General features: G+C 43.6%; 1 protein-coding gene across 1 annotated transcript in view; it reads right to left on the reverse strand.

The window, feature by feature from the left end:
- Positions 1 to 22,031, reverse strand: part of FRAS1 (Fraser extracellular matrix complex subunit 1) — a 171,995-nt gene that overhangs the window by 75,130 nt on the left and 74,834 nt on the right. The window contains exons 13-20 of the mRNA XM_076337699.1: positions 20,340 to 20,483; positions 19,884 to 20,018; positions 12,022 to 12,165; positions 9,930 to 10,070; positions 9,362 to 9,502; positions 8,267 to 8,440; positions 5,523 to 5,663; positions 3,319 to 3,462 (exon numbers count right to left, since the gene is read on the reverse strand). Of these exons, the coding sequence (XP_076193814.1) occupies positions 3,319 to 3,462; positions 5,523 to 5,663; positions 8,267 to 8,440; positions 9,362 to 9,502; positions 9,930 to 10,070; positions 12,022 to 12,165; positions 19,884 to 20,018; positions 20,340 to 20,483 (1,164 nt within the window). The remainder of the gene's footprint in view (positions 1 to 3,318; positions 3,463 to 5,522; positions 5,664 to 8,266; positions 8,441 to 9,361; positions 9,503 to 9,929; positions 10,071 to 12,021; positions 12,166 to 19,883; positions 20,019 to 20,339; positions 20,484 to 22,031) is intronic.

Raw genomic sequence — 22,031 nt, forward strand, 5'->3', positions numbered from 1 at the left:
AGTCTGTGAACTGCTTTCTTTGGCTGCTGCACAGTCCCTCTGCATTTTTCTAATTACCCTTCCACCAAGTCAGGAAAAGATCAATGAGGAAGCCTCAAGACAGGCATATGATTTATTAAAATCAGGAAAGTAAGAGCAGGACAACAGTTTTAGCGGCAGTGCTATTTTTCAGACTGGTGACTGCAACGTTTCCTGAAGCTGAAGTTGTCTTGGATAAGAGGGAGTGTTTTCAAACTGGGAAAACAAAAAACACAGAAGACCTGAGACTCAACAGGAGACTGCTAAAGCCAAAACCACATTCCTGTCCATACACTTTAGCTATAAAATAAAACTCATAAATTGAGCATTCTCAAGGAAGACTGACACAAATTTACCGTGCCCAAATCAGAGCTTAGAAACTCATTGATCTTTCGAAATTTGAGGCCATTTTGTCTTTCTTCTGCTTACATTTGAAATGCTTATTTGATAAACTGCCGAAAACAACATACTTTTTTTTTCTATTAACAAGGCAAATGTTCCAATCCTCATTCAGGCAGCATGTACAACAACAACGTTAATTCACAGGCAATGGTTTCAAGTGACAGTTGGTTTTCTGCATCCTGTATGAAAGATTTTCCCCTGCAGGTCCATAAAGTATGACAGGTGGCTATAATGCACAGCAGTCCCTATGAGTCGTAACACAGTCCTGCCTGGAGGGTCGGGAATTAGAGATAAATGGGAAGATAACTGTAAAAAAAAATTACTTTGGGAAGCAAAGGAAGAAGCTTTGTTAGATTCTGATGCAAATCATATATTGTGCAAGTGTCAAGGGTTTTAATGTTCTCTTTTATGGGACAGCTGCTCTTTAACTGGTAATTAATAACTTGCAAGGGCAAACTTAGCATTTCAATCAGTGCTGAATGAGAAGAATCAGCGAAATTTAACAACCTGGATGTGGAGCTCTTTATCTCTAGCAGAACTGGCAACACACATCCTTTGCTTAAACATCAGACATAAATTTGGCACAAAGAGCAACACGCTTCAGACTGCAGATCCAAGACCAAAGCACAACTTTTTTTTAAAGGCAACAAATAACTATGTTCCTCTACAAGGATTTTCAAAACTTAAGTTAGACGAAGAAACATCAATGCATCCATGTGCATGACCACGTGAACATTACGGGTTCCTATGTTACAAGGAGTATCTGTACCGGCCTCCCGAAGGCAGGACTGACACAAGTGAGTCACACAGCAAGACTAAAGTCAGAGCTGGGAGGAGGAAAGGTATCTCCTTATGCTCTTACTATGTTGCACCTGGAAGGTCTTCTCTCCTGTTTTGGGGGCACAGATCCAAACTCTATGGACACTCAATGACGCCAGGCACTGTGAACCAAGCCTTGAAAACATGTTTCTACTTTGAGAAGACAAGTCTGGGAACAGTGGACCATGTTTATGACCTACAGGGCTTCGAAGTAAAGCTTGTTCATTTGCAAGGAAAGGATGCAGCACCAGACTGCAATTGCTTTGGAGCCCGGAAAGCCAGGCAAGGTTCTTAGCAGACGATTCATCACTGTCAGCGTAGCGCATCTGGAGGTCAAACCTTGCCCTCCACATTGCCTGAGTGAGCCCATTGTTTCCAATTTCTGCTCCTCACTATTGCCAGGCACTGTGACATCTACCTAATCACCTGGGATTTGGGGAGCACACTTACTGCTCCATGACGCCTCGCCAAACTTACAGGTAACAGCAGTCTAAAAGGGATAATTAAAGCACGCAGCACGCAGCAAGCAGCAGAGTAAACCCTCCTCAGAAAGAATTCTGGTTTATGATAAATGGTACTAAGTTCTTCCAATGAAATTTACAGCTGGAAGACCACATTTCCACAGGCTTTTTTTCATAGGAAGCATAATGCAAAGTAATGGGAAAATAATTGGAAGAAATAAAGTGCATACAGCTATGACGTGACAGGACATTAATAAGTATCGTCGTAGCCCCTGAAATTTTACAGGACAGAGACAGCTCTTTACACTGAAATGCTGAATTATTTCCATATTGTAATTACTTGACTGTATGAAACACCTTGATTCCCCAACCTGATTTCTTGTATACCTAAGGAGCTGTACAACACTTTTAGGATATTTTCCTACTCCTCAGATACTTTGTTTCCCTCCTCTCTTTGTCTCTGCAGACAAAACAATAACTGTTGTTTAAAAGGAAGATGAAGAAATGGTTCATAAAATTAATCTGTGGAGAGCAAAGAAACAAGTCTTTCATAAAAAAAACCCCAACACACATAGGTAAACAAAAAGAAGTCTCTGTGAAGGGGAATAATCTGTATTAAATTGAGAACAATAGCCTCTCAATGGATATATTTATTACATCTAATGTATTTTTCCCTTTTCTTAGGATTCCTTATCACATTTGGAACTGTTCAGCCTAGATTAAGCCTCACACACCATATCTTTTTTTGATAAAGAAAAAAATGGCTTGATAGAGCTCAGAAATTGTTGGAGCAGTTCCCAGGATATGTTTATACATGTCTGCGTCAGGGATTAAAAGCGATTTTTCTTTTTAAACAGATAAATGCAATCAGTGGCTTCTGATGATAGGCTTAAGTGCAGGCACCGAGCACCCACAAAGTGTAACCCTTATATAGAAATCCTGTTACCTCCCAAAAACGCACACAGCAATGCTAGCTGTGCCAAATTTTCTTTAGGGCCCCATAAACTGCTTCTCTGAATCACAAATGTTTCCTTAACTCACTTTATGGAAGCTCTGTGGAGGGCCTAAGCAGCTTTCCTGGCTCTGGGTCCCCCAGGCTTGGCTCTACAGTGACAGGCTGTATGCTATAAAGCCCAGTCTGGAGCAAGACACAGACAGGCACTTGGCTTGGCAAAGGCAAGCACATCGCCACTCAACAGAGCAGAGCTGCAGCCCATCCTGTTGTTAAGAGCATGCTCATTATGATATTAATAAGTATATAAATGCTCTGATGATTCCCAGACATACTGGTCCATACATGTGATCTCAAGTCTTCACACCAAACCGTGCAGCAGCAAGCCTGGCAAAGGAGAGCCTTGTCTCCCTCTCCCTACTACCTGCCTTGCACAATTTGCAATTGACTTCACCACAGCTCTAGTGAAGATACGTGTAGCAGGAGTGGCAAGCGGCTTTGCTATATACTATGCACACTGGAGAGTTTCCTCACGGTATTTTCATCTGTGTGACATTTTACTCATAACAGGCATTTTCATTTCTTCATGGTGTGTGCTCAAGTAGCTGGTTAATGCCACAGAAAGATCATCACACTGTATGACCCACACCATCTCCTCTTACTTACCCACACAATATCCCACCAGGTTCAGATACTGCTCTTCCTTGCAGCTAGTCCTGCACTTTCCACTAGCTAGAGTCGCATGGGGATGGCAGGTTAAGCACTCCAAATCAGAAGGGCCATGGCATGTCTTGCAGGATGGATGACAGGCTGGAGAAGAAAATCAACACTTGTTGTTATGCTCTTGGTATAGTCCACCTTACACTCTCCCCTCCCCAGAAAGCCAGCCCCTGTAATAATAATTTACTCCTACAAAACATGGACATAACACGATCTAATAGCATCAGTAACTGCAGAGGTGTGGTTTGGAAGGCTCTTACATCCTCATTTTTAATAAACAAGATGAGAAATGAGTTGTCAGTTTAAAAATGCGATTTGTTCTCTGCATTAATCAAGGTATAGATCTACACAAAATATAAAGAGATTGGCCCTTTTATTCCTCCGTCCAGCATATGCTTGTGCACATAAGAAAGAGAATGGGATGCACAGGGGAGATAAATTAGAAATCTTGTGATTGTATGAACATCATAGTTGCATGAGTTTGATATTCATGAGTGGAAAATCCAGGAATGATTTCTGCACAAAGCCCTCCCAAACTGAAACCTATAAAACCTGAATGCCATGCCAGCTCATTAGCTATTCTGTCTGCTAAAAGCTCAACAAAAAGATTGCAGACAATATGGTTAAGATTGCTCAAAAATATTTCCCTCAGACTGCTTTTGTATCCTTCCAGCTGTAAAGACAGATGCCATATTTCCATGATTTCCATGCTACAGATCTGAGGGAGACAGAAACACTAAGGCTAATGATCTGTAAAAAATTCTTAAAACCTACTTTTAAAGCTCTTCTATGAATAAAAGCACACAACTTCAAAAATCTCCCACCCCAGGACTCCCCCAGGCTACATATAATTGCTCGCTCCCCACATGGAAGCTGGGCGTTTCACAGCTGCCACAGCATAAGGCTCCAGTGTTTAAGACCTAACGCATCATGTCCCACCACCTTCTCAGCTTCTCAGAAATCATGCCCATGAATCCAGTGTTCAAAAGGAAGAATCAATTTTCTAGACACAGCTATATTAACTGAGCTTCGCTGTTCAAAAACTGCAGGAGATCTAAGCTGGCAGCATACAGAAAGATGCCACTTTCCTGACAGTGAAATTTTGTTTCTAAGACATTTACATAAGCCTGAAACTGCATAATGCAGCATTTGGCAGTTACCTCAGCTCTGAGGTGGCAGTACACAACCTCAAAATTGATGAATCTTTACAATGGCTTGCCAAATAAATGTATTTATAGAGTTGTTCCTTGGATGAATAAATTGAATATATAGAGCAATGGACTTTAGAAGAGGTTTCTCTCTCTAAACTTGAGGCCTCCCAGGGAAGCGACCAGTAAATTTCTCCTACTGCCAGAACAGATACATGGATGCCTGACCCAATGAATCTGTTATAAAACAACACACAACTTTCAGATGACCTTGAAGGGACTAATCTGATTTCAAGGCCTGCATTTCCTCACCCATTGTACTTAGCAGCTCATAATGAACGGCATACCCCAAAGGCCACCATTTTCTGCAAGTGGCAAACAGGATTTAATCGTTGCAGTCACTCAGAAGGTCAGTAGTCACAGTCATCTGCTTAGATGAGATCAAACAAGCTGAATGAAAGCCACTTGCTGACTGGTGGGCAAAGCTGACACACAAATAAATAATGTTGTCCCCACTACTGATCAGGCATATTCATAGATGTAATGGCTTTTCTCCTGTATCCGCAGAATTCCTTCCTTCTAAACCCAGCCCTATAGCCAGCAGTGGATTAAAAATAAAGCTAATTCATATGGACAATATGCTTTTCTAGCCTAACAAAAGCAGCCCCTGCTTCAGTGTTGTCCAATAAAGACCTCTTCTGCCACAGCGCGCCGACTAAGAACATCACCCAAGCCTACTGAAATGACACGCAAAGTATCTTCAGGGAAACAGTCCAGAGGAGCAAAACTGATTGTAATTTATGATTCAATGTGTACGCCTCTCTCCCATTAGGAAGAGATTCCATTTCCTGAAATCGGACTATCCTGTTCTCCCCTGAAAATACTTAAATAGCCTCATGTAAGTCTGACAGCATCTGTAACCACATTGAGAAATGCTTTACAAAACATGCATGCCATGAAATTCAGCAGTATAAGCTGCAGGTGCCTGCACTACGCACTCACAGTAGCAGTGATCTTCGTGGCTGAACAGCCCCTCTGGGCACTCAGAGAGGCATCTGCCTTCAAGCAGGACGTGGGAAGACAGACAAGCCATGCAGTCCTGGGAAGTGTTCCCCACACAGCCTGCACAGGAGGAGTGGCACTCTGCAGGGAAGGGAAAAACAAGAAGACAGAGAGAGCCAAATTAGTTCTAGCTTATCTTGGTTGTTACTGTCCTAGAGTACGGCTGGATTGCTTTATCCCCAGTGACAACAGGGAGGTATTTCATTTACAGGATTCTCTGCTTGTGAAAGGTAGAAAGAGCAGGAGTACAGAGGCTGTATAGCACATTTCTTGAAGATAAGGAGCAACCACAGATAGCTGCATATTTAATCTTTCTTTGCACCCACACAATTCATTACTGAAACGGAAAGCTCAGGTGCACAATGCCGTGTAATACCGTTCTTCTCCCTATAAGAGCTCTGGGGTTCTGCTAACTTACCAGATTCTGAAATCATCTTTCACTATCACTCTACAGTTACTCCGGGAAGGATTTTCCATCCACCATCACTGCATGGTTACGATCAGCCATTTTGGAGCAGTAAGAGCAAATATACGTAGAGGTGGGCTGGCCACCTGACTTTACAGCTAGTGAAGTGAACGCTCATTACAAGGACGATTCAGCAAGAATTAAAAGAGTGCAGTTAAAAAGTTAGACTTCTTCATCTTTACTGGTACTGACCCTAAAACAAGCCATCTTAAACTAAGTAATCCAATTAAATAAATATATAAACTCATTAGTTAAAAACCTAGTATTTATTAGAGCAGTGGCTCGAGGCCACAGGTTCCACTGTGTCAGTCTCCGTTGAACACAAAGGGAGACTTCCTGCCCTCTAGGGAGGCAAGACAGACACAGGGCTGGAGAGAAGAAATGAAATGAAGTAAGATGATTTATACAAATACACTTCACTGTCTGCCAGAGAGCCAGAGAGAGAAGTCAGGGATCCTCATCACAAATGCAATGTCTCCAGGACTATCTTTGGCTCAAGTGACTCAAACCGTATCAGAGAGAAATTTCTTACAGTTTTATCAGGGAAATCTCAAGCATTAGAAAAATATAGATAGAGATATTTCTGTGGTTTGGTGAGAAATTCACAACCGAACAGGTAAAACCTTCAGAACCAGCATTTTAACCTACCTATGAACGTGCTTCTGTTCTGCACAGATAATGTAGGCATGGTACACATCTGTTGTGGGTTTACTTTTTCAAAAAGGTGCATCTACAAACTTTGCGTGAGTATTTTACGGGGGTAGCTCAAAGTTTGAAATCTTGAATCTTCACACCCTTCTGCAATAAATCAAACTACAATTCTAATGCCATTACTAATACGGCAGAGCTAACAACATGAAGGGCTGTGCCGGCATTCTTGCCCAATGACATAATTCAGCGCTGCCACCGAACTCTGCTCAGGCCTGTTTGTACAGGTCTGTTCACCCATTTGAGGCAGTGGTATACGGATTTCTTCACTCAGTTTCTACACCATAACCTGGACTCAGCCAAGAAAACCCATTACTTGCCAAGGAACGGCCACTGTGTGGATTGGAGGCTCTACACTAATGCCTTCAGGAACCAGTACAAAGCACTGGACGCTTTATGGTCTGTGTAGGTCACTGTTAAAGACAGAATCATTCCATCAAAAAAAAAAAAAGCTACTTCCTTTTTAAGATCCCCTAAGGCAAAAAAATGAGCCTGTACAGACTCTTTCCATCAAGTTGAGATGAAGAGATAAAAATCAAAATAAATGGATTTTGAATTATGTCCACTTCTAGAAAATGTTTTTTGAGCAGGAAGAAACGGCCATCAGTAGTATTGTTGCTATTGTTACTACTATTACTTTACTTAAGTAAAGACATCTGTAGAGTCACTGTCTCTACGATCGGTCTTTCCACACAGGGAAATCATTGCCACTTCTGAAAGTATCATTTCTGCTTAGGCTTAGGGTGGGCTGTGTTGGCACAAGATGTTCGCAGTCAACCTCTCACCCTGCTTCTGTCCGCATTATTTTCAAGATACAACTGCTTGTTGTACAGATATCCACACCAGCTGCCACAAGCTCTGTACAGCCAGACAGACTGGCTTGCTGATCCACCCAGTAAACATTCTTTGCTGAAGTCCACAACAGTTTTCTCTCAAAGTGGTGCGAAACCACATATATCCCCAATGTACACCATGTTAGCCTCTTTTCCAAACTCTAGTCTTCATGGAAATGCTTCCTACTTGGTATTTCAGGAGCAGTGATGGCACGTGTGCTGCAGGGCATCTATCAGAAGAGCTTCCTCAAAAGAAATGACCGCTGTGGGATGTCTTGACCTGCTCCACGGGCTAATAAGGAGACAGCTCAGTCTTTTCTGAAAAGGATTTAAGGATTGATCCTGCTTCAAAATAAGTCAGTGGTAAAAATCACATACTCAACTTCAATGAAAAGAAAGCTAAGCTAGGCTGTGCAGACTTGAACACAGTCATTTTTAAAAAAAAGTACCTGAATCCTTCAGCCACAAATTATATGTAGGGTTTATTTTCCCTCAAAAGTACTAGTATACGCCGTTCTGAAAGTTACTGAGTTTAAACATTCATGACTGTCACAAGGCAAACACAGGACCTCAAAGCATGTAAGAATCAAACATCGTACAAGATCACCCTGAACACCGAAAATCCAGCGCAGCCCTGTGCTGAAGGCTTTGAACAGCTGTTCCCATCCTATACTCACGTTTGCAGACTCCTGTGCTATCCACGTAGAACCGGGCTTGGCAGCGAGAGAGGCAAAGGCCATGTACAGCTCCTTCCACGGGCTGGTGAGGCTGCAGTACGTCCTCTGGCGCCCTGCACTGCAGGCAATGAGAGGCCCCCGGGCCAACGCAGGTGCGGCAGGATGGGTGGCAACCTGTGCACAGGTCAAGAGAGCAGTCAGAGCCACAGCTCTGAGGACAGCTTTCTCAGAGAGATGGACAAGGCCCAACAACCGTGCAAACCTGGGCATCTGGTTGTGAACGTGAGATAGAAAGGGGAGAAAACAACCGGTTTGGGTCCTCTTGTTCATCCCTCTTTCCAGTTTTGTATTGCTGTAGACAGTCTGATACTCAAAGAGCTAGCAAAGAGCATACACTTGTAGTAACCAGACAAAGACTTGTAGTAACTCACAAGCTAAGAAATCTGTTCCATAAACAGATGGGGTGCTGTATTTTCTATAATGGGACAGGGATTTTAGAAAAATACTTTGACATCTTTCCCCCCACTCCCAAATAATGGCTCTTTTCTTGAATAAAGTTGATGAACAAATAATTTTGGGAAAAAACTGCAGTACTGTGCCACAGGCAGTTAATTTTCCTTTAATTTCTGGAACCGCAATGGTGAACACAATCTCACTAGGAGAGATAGCAAGAAGTGACAGTCTGAAGGGCTCATAAGAAGCATAAATACATCTTCTGAATTTTCAGGTTTTCCATTGCTGCAAAAATGATCTCAGTCTTAGCAAATCTACTAGGTGCGTGTAGAATTTCATCCACCTCTTAAGTGTCAAGAAAAACTTGGAAGCAACGTATGTTTATTTCAACAGCATAGAGAAAAAAAAAAAGTCCCCACTAAATCCTGCGGGTGTGAACGCAGAAAGTATTTGAGAAAATTTGCTTTTTCTCAAAGTAGAAAAAAATCAGCAGGCAAACACAGGAGTTACTCATTGACCAGTTCAGCACAGGATAAACGATCAGTATCGTAGGTGGGTACTCCTGAGCACAGCCCGACAAAAGCCAGTATAGACACACTGGTTTACAGCAGCTGGGGAACTTACTCCAAGTACATAGCTTACCCTTGCAGATGTCATGATCCTGGTAAAAACCCTCTCCACAGCCCAGCAGGCACTGGCCCCGGTGCAACGCCAGAGGAAAGGAACAGGAGGTGCAGTGAGTGGCCAGAGGTCCCTCACATGTGGAGCATGAATCATGACAAGCTGATAAAGAAACAGAGCACACAGAACTGAAATACCCCGTTTTTTCTCCTTGAGAGTGGTGTTGCTGACTACAGCCTCCTCCAGCCAACAATGAAAAACTCCCAGCTGGCATGATATTCAGCTATGTGAAATAATGAGAGCAGAAGTGCACGTGTATTAATAACTACTAACAGTAACAACTCACTCACACAGCGTTTTGAATATGTATCTCAGCGTGTATTAATCTGCTTCGCAAGGCAAAGAGGTTATTTAAAACAATCTATCACAAGTGAACCGAAGAAAACAAAAAAATCAAATTCCCTGTCCCCACTCGCACTTCTGTGCTCTTAACATTCCCTCCCCACAGGTAAACATCTGGGGAAAAGAAGACAACGTGCAGAGGGTGCCTTGAGAGCCTTAGAAAAGGTCATGCAAATACGCCTCTTACCTCTGCATCTTCCATTGCTACTTGGGAAATATCCGTCCGGGCACTCTGAAATGCACTTCCCATCATGTAACAACTTATCTGAAGCACAGGTCAAACATCTGGGTTGGTCTGAATAGCATGTTTCACAGAACTGGTCACAAGCTGCCAAAGAGGACAGCTCATTAATGAAATGCACTCAGTAAGCAAAGAGTAACAGAGCCATCGACCTGGCCACATGGATAAAATAAAGTAAGCCAAACCATGCCTTGTCCTTTCTTTGTCAGAAAGGCAGCTTTAAACATTCCTCTCCAGCCCAAGTAACCTTTCGCACTTCCCTGGAATAAGCAGTGACAGTCATGGAGGTGGACGTGTGAGTGCAGACAAGGTATTCACTGACCTGTATCCCGTCTAGGACTCTGAGTAAGTACAAATACCAGAAATGGGTCTACACCAGCACCCCCTCCACCCCTGACACAACCCCCTCTAGCTGATGTAGTATGTTTTTCCTGTTCACCAACAGTCTGTGAACAGAGAGCACCATTCTGAACAATTTCATGTATGAAAACCGTCTCATAAATCTTTACGTATCTTTGTACAACAAGCATCAGTTACCAGACTGTTCAGGAAGTAAAAGATGGAGGAAAAGTTGATCAAAAAAATTGTAATTTCCCCCCTCCCCCTTTTCTTCAAGTCAAAGTTTCAAGTGTGGAAACACTATTCTGGAACAGGCTGCCCAGGGAAGTGGTGGAGTCCCCATCCCTGGAGGTATTTAAAAGCCGTGTAGATGAGGCGCTTAGGGACATGGTTTAGTGGGCATGGGGGTGTTGGGTTGACGGTTGGACTCGATGATCTTAGAGGTCTTTTCCAACCTCAATGATTCTATGATTCTATGATTCTAAGTGTGAAAATGCATCTAAAATCAAGCATGATAATGTTTCTTATCAATTCCTGTGGTCTATATTCTCCCAGGCAGTCAGTTCTGAAGTTAACGGACCTGTTGTCTAAGAGCACTATGAAACTCTGGCTTCCCTAAGTCAGTAGCACTACTGCTGCTGTATATTCAGAAGGGCCAAGCATTTTACTTAACCAATCTTTGTTTCTTTCCACCAGTCAGACAGCCTCCCTTTAAAACAGCTTCAGCTCTCCAGTTCGGTATCAAAATGCATGGTTTTGGTAGAAGATGAAAGGCCTGAATCCTGGAGGTTGCGAGGAACAGCTATGCAGTTTTGAGAAATCACTGGCAACAAAAATCAAAATTACGGCCGAGCTGCATCCAAGTTAAATTTCCTTTTGAGCTTAATGATTTTCAGCTACAGATGTAAGATTTCAAGCCTGCACACTTCAAAACACAGGTGAGTAAAATTTACTGGTATAGACGTCAACCAAACTGAAGGGGAACCTAGTCAAAGTGAAATTCATCCAGAAGTGGCCACAATAGCAACAATTTTGTCGACGTGCTCCAGGTTTTAAGGCCTCTCTAGCTAGCCGTGGCTCAGACAGACCTGCCTGAAGACAGACAACCCCTGCATCATTTCTACTGACTATGCTGGACAGTCCTTCAAAGCACCTGGATGGAGGTGGCTGCCAGCAGAAACCCAGACTTGACCTGAACGGTTGTGGCAAATTTTAGATTCTATTTATTTGAGATTTTTTTCCCTCTTCATGATCTGTCTGACTTAGGTCTTTTAACTCCCTCCAGCCATCTCTTCCCCTTTTCTCAGCAAACCTTCCCAGCTCCCAAGTCTCATCTGTTGTGCAGGTATTAGTTACTGTGATGTTGAATTATAATCAATTTACAGAAACCTGCTGGCAAAGGCCATTTTTCTTTCTGCAGACAAATGGATTTGTCAAGCCCTCAGAAACAACTCAGGCCTTCAAGCTATTCAGTGAGGGGAAAAACCTTGAACCTTTCAGCATCTGATTAGCTTAAATGAATTAATAATCTTACAAACAAACAGCAGCTTTCCTCATCCAGTATGTGTGCACAAGGTGCACCTGGCTTCTTAGACATGAATAAAATAACAGCTGCTGCATGGCTAAATGAAATATTGATTCCTTTTTTACAGAGCATTTCTCAAACTTCTTGCAATTGGAGAAGAAAACCGGTATTTACCGCTGCAGATTCCATCCTTTGTATAAAATCCCTGTCCACAGCTGGCCACGCAGAGCCCTGCTTTTAGCACGCGTGATGTGTCTTTGCAGGACAAACAATTGTTCTCAGCAGCACCCCAGCATGAGGAACAGGACTCGTGACAAGCTGCAGGAAAGAAAGGTGCAGGATTAACAAACAATCAACTTCCAATCATCTCTTTAAAATGAAGAGTTTGCAGTAATTCACTTTCTTGCAGTTTTGTTCCTTAAATTCACAGGCATTCACTGCTTCAGAAAGGGAAAAGAAAACAAAAAGCCACTGCTCTTCTTATGTTAGTATCCTTCATCCAAGCCATCTCATGGGTACAATTTACAGCTTCATTTTGTACGTGCAATATGACATGCAGTATACATCAGAGCAGTTTCTGTAGCTGTAATCAGACTAGGAGGAGTGTTGGTAACCCTGTTAAGTCCTGTTTGACCCGGTGCTAGGGGCTGTACAAGCACAAAGGGAAACGGGAAGAGATCCCATCACACGCTACTTAAAAAACAGGCCTGCGATCAGATCCTTGCAGCGACTACTGACGCTAACCCAGCTCCATGCACAAACACAGAATTAGACTGCAGGGCTGCAATCAAGGTCCTGCAAAATTAAAAACAAGACAGCCTACTTCCAGAAACAACTCCCTCTGCCCTTGCAGGACTCTGCACCGGCGCAGAGGGAACTGACTTCTGGCTGTTGGCCGATCTGGTCGGGCAGGGCAGAAATCCTCATGTGCTCAGACTGAGTAATTCCTGGGGAAAGGTGGGCAGTGGGTCCCAGGTCCAGTACAGCAGGCACTGCGTATCTTTTCCTTGACATTGCCAGCAGAAGAGAAGGGGCATTCCCTCACTGACTTGAGATACCAGCTACTTTTCTCTCTGGGTGAGCCACGTATCATGGTTGGGACGCAGTAATGTTTCAGATATTCCTGAAGTATATCACGTTCCTGCAATGCAGGCAGTGTAATTGCCCTCTCTGTGGCATCTGGGTACAGAACACATAGGCAGAACAGAGTGATCCTCAAGCATGATGATGTCTTGCAATTAAACTAATAACTGTATGGAGATCAATTTTGCCTCCCGAAACAGCTGTTGGAACGAACCACCTTATTCGAAAATGTACAAGTTCAGCTGTGGGGGAAATTCAGCCCACTGTGGTTACTGTTTATGAAATCTGTGACGCAGACTCATGTTAAATCCTGTGCTACCAGTGCTTGCAGGGACTGTGCAAATTACAGTTCTTTTAGCTATTAGATTTTTTTCTTGATTACACCCAAATATGTTCCAAAGATGTTCTTAAATTCATTATTACACAATAAGGCAGGTACATGCTTGTGCTCCCAGACCACAGCAAGTGGGAGAAAACAGAACTTTTTGACATTTGCCCTGTATCCACAAACACGTCTAAAGTTGCGCCCACCCACGAAAAACTCATCTGTGAGTAGTCTCAGTGTAACGCAGGAACCAGCGGACCCAGCAGCAGCTCATCCACTTAACTAAGAGCACATTTACACACAGAACAGTGACAAAAGCAAACACCTTCCTGCCAAAATAAACCCCCCAAGTGAGAGACAATTCATCCTCTCCCCAATAACAGGTGAAAGTGTTTGCAATCCAGGTAGCTGTAAGTAAGTTTACAGCAAACCAGCGATCACCACTACTCCCATGTCACTCCTGTTTTGCATGGTTTCTACGCTTCTTCTGTCTGCTTGAGGCCATAGATGCTCTTCGGTTTGTTAATTAATGAGATGGAGCACCTATGTTGGTGCTTATATATGAATCACACTGCACAGCATAAGATAAACACCCCATCTTAGTGGATCTCACTGCTCCCCAAGGCAGAGAAGTCTTGTCATCTCCATCTCATACGTAGGGAACTGAAATACAGAGATGTGATGTGACATGCATGGAGTTAGAAAAGGGAATTTTTAGGGGGCCAAGACATGGGACATTTGAGTTCATGCCCAGCACCTGGTCCTTTGACCTTCCGGATGTTCCTTCTCCGCATTTCTACCTTTATTTATTTCCCCTTTTCTCATCTTCTTCTATTGCCTTGTAACTAGCTGTTTGCTTTCCCCCTTCTCATCTACCTGCACCTTTTTTTTCCCCCCACTTTATTCCTGATCTCTCCAGAACACTGTGGCTCTTCTAGTTCCTGGACACTCCTATGTGAGGAGTGTTTCATAAGGATGCTGGGCCAAGTGCCGTCACCACTATCAAGCGCATCTAATTGTGGCTGAATCACAACACAATGAATACCAAACATCCCATCCCGAGGTAAAGACTGTGCACACTTTTCTGCTCCAGTCGATAATGTCCCTTGCTGATAAAAAGCTGCATCTCAGTCCAGCTTGGATGATTCTCACGGCACGTCTACACTCGAAAGTGAACTGCAGAGTATGAGTTCATGCTGTAAATGCCTAAGTACTGAAATGTCCTCACTTCACCTTCCAGCCGCAAGTGCTTTGCTCCTCTCTGAGCTCACTCTAACTTTCAACATCTTTTTGAAAGAGTGGGCACCAGGACTTGGATCCTCTAATTATAGACTTCCCACTGCACAGCTTGACCCCCTCGCTGTTAACCTGCCTCAATATGTTGACATATCTGAACATACCCAGTTATTTGCAAAGTTCTCAAGTCCTCTCCAGAGATGCTGCTCCTTTCCAAGAGACACTTTTCTCTCCTGGCAGCCTGGCCTCCAGACTCTGTTTTTAAACAGGCAGCCTTGCATACAGCTGTATTAAAAACACTCTTTTGATGAAAGCCAGGTCAGTTGGGCAAACATGCTATGGCTCCCACTGCGCACAGTTTGCTGCCTGCACTAGACCAAGTGCTCCCGAGCACGTCCTCACCTCAGTCTCTTCTCTCAAGCAGCTGCCTCAAGCTGTCCCTCTGTGTGGGTCAAAATAATGTCTTCACCTCCTGCCAGCACCACACATTTTGCTGGATGTAAGTCTACCATAAACAACACCCAGGTTGGAAAGGTCTTTGGCATGGCTGGACCCACATCCCAGGCCCTTCTCTGGAGATGGTGCCCAGCAGTATTGCCTCTCCGCCACAGTCTGCGCACGGCCGTTCTGCTGGGCTTTTGTCACCACCACTGTCCTTGCCCACAGCTAATTGCAGTGCGAACAACCCCCCTGCCAGCTCGCCCTCCCTTCTGGCTCTGGCTCTCTTAAGCCTTTCTACAGACACATGGCCGTAGGGCTAATAGAGCAGCAGACAGGCCAGCCCAGCCCACTCCCCCGTTCTCTGCTGCCAGAAGAAACTCACCACAAATGTTACTCTAAACAGAGCCCCCAAGAAAGGGAGTGAGACAAGAAGGAAGGGTGTTTCAGATAAACTGGGCTAAGAGCACACCCAGTGTCATACTTCTTGTGGGGAAACCTGTAATCTCTAGACTCAAGACAGGTAATGATACAAACCAGCACAGTCTGCAGGCTGGAGGAGTTTAAGATCTTACTTCACTCCCTCTCTCCAGTTCCCAGTTGGCTCTCAATGGTCCCTGGCAAAGATCCTGCAAATCCACTCCAGGGTACCACAGCAGCTTTCAAGTCCTCTAGTGAGGCAGCTGTTGTGTTAAAATTGCATGTCTTCCTACATGGGGGATGACTTCTGTGGTATCTCAGCTATGGAAAGGCTACAGTGAGGGAAGTAAAGATGAAGTACAACCTACCAGAGGTCATCAGACCTTCTAAGAACCTGCAGAGAATTTGGCAAACTGATATGAAACAGATCCTCTGAACTCCAAGCTACTAGACAGAGACCAGGCCCAAATGGCTTCTTTGAGACAGAAGGGGACAGAAAGGGAGGGGATCTAAGTGGCACAGTTTGGAAGAAAGGAAGGAAAGGAGAAAGAATGCAACGCTATTTTTAGCAAGACAGCCACAGTGAGCATTTGGAAGCAGTGCAAACGACTCAAAGTACAGGATCGGTAACAATTTCCTCAGGTGGGCCAACAAAATAAAATGCTTGCAGCAAGAGACTCAGCTCTGATGCGCTGCTCCAATCACCAGCTCTGCTATGCAAGCCCTCCCTGGGAACGGGCTCCAGAGACTCCTCTGACACAGCCATTTCTGCATGCGAGGTGGCAAGTGCCTCCAGGAGTTATCAGCTGCCAGTCTCCAGATGACAAACACGCACAGCCTGATTCATGCTCCTACAGATACAATCCTTCACTTCTCGCGCTTGCGGCGACAGGCACCAGGCAATTTATTTTCACATGTCTTGAGGACTTTTTTGTCACATGTCCAGCAGCTACTAAATCCCAGCCAATACCTCCGGCCTGTTTGCCACCAGATGGTACAACCGCAGCTGGAGTTGTAAGCAACGGACCTCCAACATGTAGGGCTTGAGTTCATGCGGATGGGACAGCAGCCCCAACCCACTCCCGTCCTGTGTTTATACACACTCATGCACACCCTGCCTGCAGAAGCTTTGGTTCTTTCAGCACTGGATCGCTGCCAGACTCAACAGCTGCTCCTCGCCCAAACAGCCAGTCACCGACTCCACTGAAAAACCAGGGGAAAAAATGGAAGCATTCAATGAGCCACTGTCAGCTAAAACATCTTTGCCTACAGCAACTAAGTGGCTGTGTGAAAATAAATCAACAGAAGTGACTGCATCACCAGGAAACTGTTTCCACCCTTCCTGGCTATTTTCAGTTCAGATTTGTAGGGGCCGTTTTGCATTGCCTCCTCCCTTCAGTGTGGATACTGGACTTACATGCAAGACCCTGCAGCTTAACTGCTGCTGCTGAAGGGAAGATGTTCAAAAGAATATTGTTGACCTTCCAGTTGCAATAGGGTGTGCAATTACTCTGCCTCAGCTGACACGATGGTATTCATTAAGCTGCAGCAACATGTCTTTCCAGAAAATCAATGTTAAACTGACGAAACTCCCAGGGTCTCGCTTCTTGGTTAAAGCAAGAGCACTCCAGTAGCTCCTGAGCCAACGAGTCTTTTTCTCTGCTCTGTTACTCAGGAGTTGCAGGGGTGTAATGTAGGAGTCACACAGAAGTGACACAAGCCCAGGCTTTTAGAAGATGAGAGGTCCTGCAAAGTGATGTTTCTGTTCTTTCACGATTGACCAGAAGTCAGAGAATCAATTAAAGATCCACTCACCAAACTGACTCTTATCTGCATCAGTGCAGGTATAACGTTCCCAGGTTTGACGACAGCAGGAGGGCTAACGCAAATGGCATCCCAGCAAGAACACAGTAAGAAGTCACTGCTTGGCTTTGGGAAAGCACAGAGAGGTTCAACCGCTTTGCGCCGCATGGTGCCATTAACCACCCCTAACCTGCCCTCCTCACCGTGAGCTGGGCAAGCTCAGCTTAGTCATGTTCAGTCATTTATTCTCAAGGTAAGCCTCCGCAGCTGGGATACAGCAGAGGAAACCAACAGGTCGTGAATAAAAATCCAAGTGCTTTGCTACAGAGCGAGCTGGGTCTGTTAGCATCAAGTTACATATTTCAACATTCGCATTTTGGGAGATCAAAGCAGAAACACTTGAGTTCCACCTAGGCTTTTGAATAATCTTGAAAACATAAATAAATAAGTTAGAAAAATGCAGTGAAAGCACTGAACACTGCGAGTCCTTCAAGCCCTTCTGTTCTACCAGGCAGACATCTTTTATTTTTGCTTCCCTTTGCTTTGCCTTTGACGGGGGGTTTCTTAACTGTTTCCACAGCCTATTTCTGACAGGGAAGACTTCATCTACCACTCTGCTCTAAGCCTGATACAAACTGATCCACGATCTTTAAATACACTGCTACATAACTGAACCTTTCACCTTCTATTCTCAACTTTACTTTCTCCTCATGGTTTTAATACTTTACAGAAGCAGGTGGAGGGACGGGGGCAGGAAACAACCCTGGTGTAAGATTAAAATAGGGCAGAGAGCAAACAACTGTATTCCGAAATTCAAAACAGATTCAAAATAGATTCAATCAGGCCAGATGTTATAAAACACGAACAAAAGGAAAGATTGTGTTTTGTTACAACGCAGACAACAATGTTTCAACAACAGGATGGAGTAAGAAACCTGGTCTTATAGGTCTTTTTCAACTCCAGAGCGAATTCCACAAGAGGGAGTTTACTGGAACTATAGCAATTAACACAGTCTAGTTCATCCTTTTTGTGATTTTGGAACATGTTTATTGCAGATGTTAAAACCATTATGAGAAAAATATTTCTGAGCAGTCTAAGGCTCGTCTGGACAATCAGATTAGAGATTCGTAAAAATAAAAAGGATACAAAGAAAGGGTGAATGGCAATGAATTAGGGACCGTATCTGAAATTTAAGACTTTCTCCACTGGTTTGACTTTATGCAGAAAATGCAGCCAGGCAGAACTAAAGCAAATTGGTTTAATTCCCTTGAGGAAACAGAACAAATTTTCCCAGCAACTTTCAGCTACAAGCATGCGTGACTGCAAATTTGGATGGAATGTACAATCAGTAATCTACAAACCAGTAATAAAATGAAACATTAGCTTTTACCTACCGCTTCAGCAGTACACGGGCACTGCCAATTAAAACACTAGGAGCAGGTGGAAAGGAAATGGTAAAATAAAACCAAATGAAGTAGAAGATTATTTGATACTTAAGTCTATAAATTCATTTGGACCGGGTCTCTCTTTTCTATTTATACATGCACAGTGGGGCCCTAGTCTATAGTCACTGCTGGAGGACAGAGGTTTTTCAGACTTTCAAAACTTGAAACAAATGGTCAGCTCTTCAAGGCAAACCACTTCAGAAAAGGAAGCTGGACTTAGAATCTAAAGTGCTTTCCCCTGAAATCTGCCAAAAGCCCTAAGCTTGTATTTAAGCAGGAGGGCTAGTTCCAAAGAAATTAAGGCGATGGCTCAAGAAGTTAAGCATGTGCTCCACCCCTTTGCTGAATTAGAGCTGCAGAAGTAATTAGAAGCCTTCTAAAAAGGCCAACATCAAGAAGAGAAAAGTGTTAACTTTAGAGATAACAATTAAACTGTCACGATGAAAAAGCAGTTGCCTTGCAGTTTGGGAAAAGCACAAATATTTCAAAGGAGCAGGGGAAGCTCATAAAAGCACTACCATACTTCCATCAACGAGAAAACTGTAACTTCACAATCTTATTCTCAGTCTTTCCAATCACTAACATATAGGATTTAGACACATCTCAGTGTTTTATAGAATTACTAATTTACTTTGTAAATATGCTTCCTGAGAACAGTTAGTCCAATCAACTTTCAGGAAGAGCGCACCATGTGAAACAAATGAATGGCAAAACAAAGCAAAAAAAAAGTTCCAAAAAGTATTTTCTGCGCACTTTTCCGAGTTCTATCAATCCCCCATCCCTCCAAGCAATTTTCTACGCACCTCAAAGTACTGTCTCCTGAAAGGTCTGGCATTAGCAGCTGCAGTTAGTCTGCACTGAACTCAAAGAAAACCTCCACGGATCAGATTGCCAGGTGTGGCTCAAGGTATTATATCCTTAGTAAAATTAGTGCATACATCCTGCTCTGTACCCTTAACACCACAAAACCCAGTCACATTTCCAAAAGAAAATTCTGAATTGAAAGAGGACAGTGGTGAAAAAACGCAGTGTTCAAAAGCAGAGAGTTTTGGACCAACAGAACTGATCCGCTGAGAAATTTTAACGACTATTTCCCCAACCAGTAATCAATTTTACACTGTATGACTTAGTTCCTCTGTTCACTCCTTCCTTTACTCTAGGGTGAACATTAACACCTATGTCAACAGCAGACCCCTCAACAGAGAGTATATCTGATAGCTCGGGTACAGCTGTTGGCTGCTGTTTTGCTATCACGAAGTATTGCAGTCTTTTTCGCTTTGAGTTACCTGTGCAGAGGAGCTGATCCCGAAAGTATTCCTTCCCACACGAAGTCACACACTGCCCATTCTTCATTAGCAGGGATGTCTGGCACGAGGAGCACTCAAATCCATTGGTACAGGCTAAGCATGTTTCATTGCAGGCTTCCAAGAGAAAGAATAGAGAAGAAAGATTTATTAATCCCAAATGTCTTGATGCAGCAAGACTCCCCTGCTCTGATAAAGGGAGACAATTTTGCCTCATTTTGGCAGAAGAGTTTGAGAATTTGCATCTTTCAGGGGCTTCCACCTGAAACCTCCTGAAGTTTTAAGCCCATGGTTACTACTCAATATGTGCCTGAATGTTTTTCCAAACAAAGCCTGGCAATCTCTTTATAATAAGCCTGTGGGATCCTACAAACAAAAGCACAGCAAGCCACGGAGAAGACAGTCATCTGACGGGGTATAAGCCCTCGCAGAAATTACCTAAGCAAGTCCCCCCATCCTGGTAGAAGCCCAATTCACACGTCTGCACACAGCGCCCATTCTGCAGCTGCCTCCTTGTGTCTCGGCAGGCGTTACAGTGATCAAAGGACTGAGAGCAGGTCAAACAGTCTGGGTGGCACTCAACTGGCACAAAGAAAAGACACAAAGGTAAAAGCCGTCAGCAGTCTTTTCAATCGGGAAGGCACAAAACAATGCATACTCCAAAATCAAAGTGAAATTTACTACGTATTTCTGTTGGTGGTTCAAGGTGTGTTAGTTTTGGAGTGGTTTTTTTTCCAAGATTGCATGAAAGGTGCTAAATATTATATTGCTGTATTCTAGTATGTGAGAAGTTATTGCACAGACTCAGATTTTCTAGACTACTGATAAAAAGGATATTCATTGTCCACATGGTTTCTCAGCAGTAAAAATCATAAGTCATCAGGAATTAATGGTCCGAAACAACCTGAATTTCAGTTTCCTTCAGTCAAACCCTGCAATAAGTCAAGACTGGGTCCATACCAGGTCAGAGTACAGGTGGCAGACCACTCCCCCTCCAGTCAAAAGCGCTATGTCACAGCACCATAGCAATCATTTCCTGACCACAGGTATTTTCTCAAACAGCATGGCTGCTCTCTCTGCAGAGGCCAAGAGAAGGACTACTTTCGCTTCACTACTGAGCTACTTTTGCTTGCTGGAAGAAAAGCTGTCTGTTCCTCCCTGACAAGTCAGCAAAAAGGATCCCAATGCTGCAAACTCTCCTTCTTTTACTCTGAATAACCTGCAAGTTCCCAGGGAGAGGTACCTAAGGAAAGAATCAGGAATCAAGAGCTACAGAAGACATACAGTTGAAGATAACAATGAATCCACAGTGATAAACAGGAGGTATGAATAGGAGGCTCTGTCTCTATCCATTTCTTTCCAATAACTTTCCACAGGTATATGCAGCCCTATCCTTCCAGAGTGGCAACGAACTGACTACATGGAGAGGTACAGAATGGACAATTTTTCTCTAGGTACAAAAAAATCCCCTCTGCTCCAACCTGAATGTTCTCAGTGAGAGGGCATATTTGCTGGTTTTCACATAAATACAGCTATGCTTAGGGCTAGATGCTTTACACTGGCTGAGAATGAATGGGTTCTCTCTGCCTGCTTCCCCCAAGCACATCTGTGAGAAGCAGCAATAAATTTTTACTGGCTTTAACTAAGCAGATGTGTTAGGGACTGATGCTCTGGGTTCACAGATTGAACTGCTGCAGGCTGGATTTTGCATTTGTTTCTCACTCCGTCCAACGCAACACAGAAAAAGACAGAGGGAAAACAGCAGGCTTCAGTAAATGAAATTTCCATTTACCTTTTAGGACACAAAAATGCAAGTTTGGCTCTGTATGCCCAATACCATGACTTCAAAGCCTGTATTTCCAGAATGCTTCCATTACGGAAGCTAAACGAAGAGGCCAGATTTTCAAGGGTAACCAGTACACAGTGGCACTTCTTGATAAGCAGGAGAACAGATGGGTGCTGAAAGCACTTTATAATCTGTCCCCTTCTTAGGAGCCTGTGCAGATGCTGTTCCCTTTCGAAAATGCAGGACAATTTTATCCGAACTGTCCAAAACCCATTTTCCTCACTTTTCCATTTGTAGTGCTTTGCATTTTTATTAGCATGCAGTAAATAAAAAGCTTTAAAACA

The sequence above is a fragment of the Aptenodytes patagonicus genome, chromosome 4 (genome assembly GCF_965638725.1).
Source record: "Aptenodytes patagonicus chromosome 4, bAptPat1.pri.cur, whole genome shotgun sequence".
Taxonomy (NCBI): domain Eukaryota; kingdom Metazoa; phylum Chordata; class Aves; order Sphenisciformes; family Spheniscidae; genus Aptenodytes; species Aptenodytes patagonicus.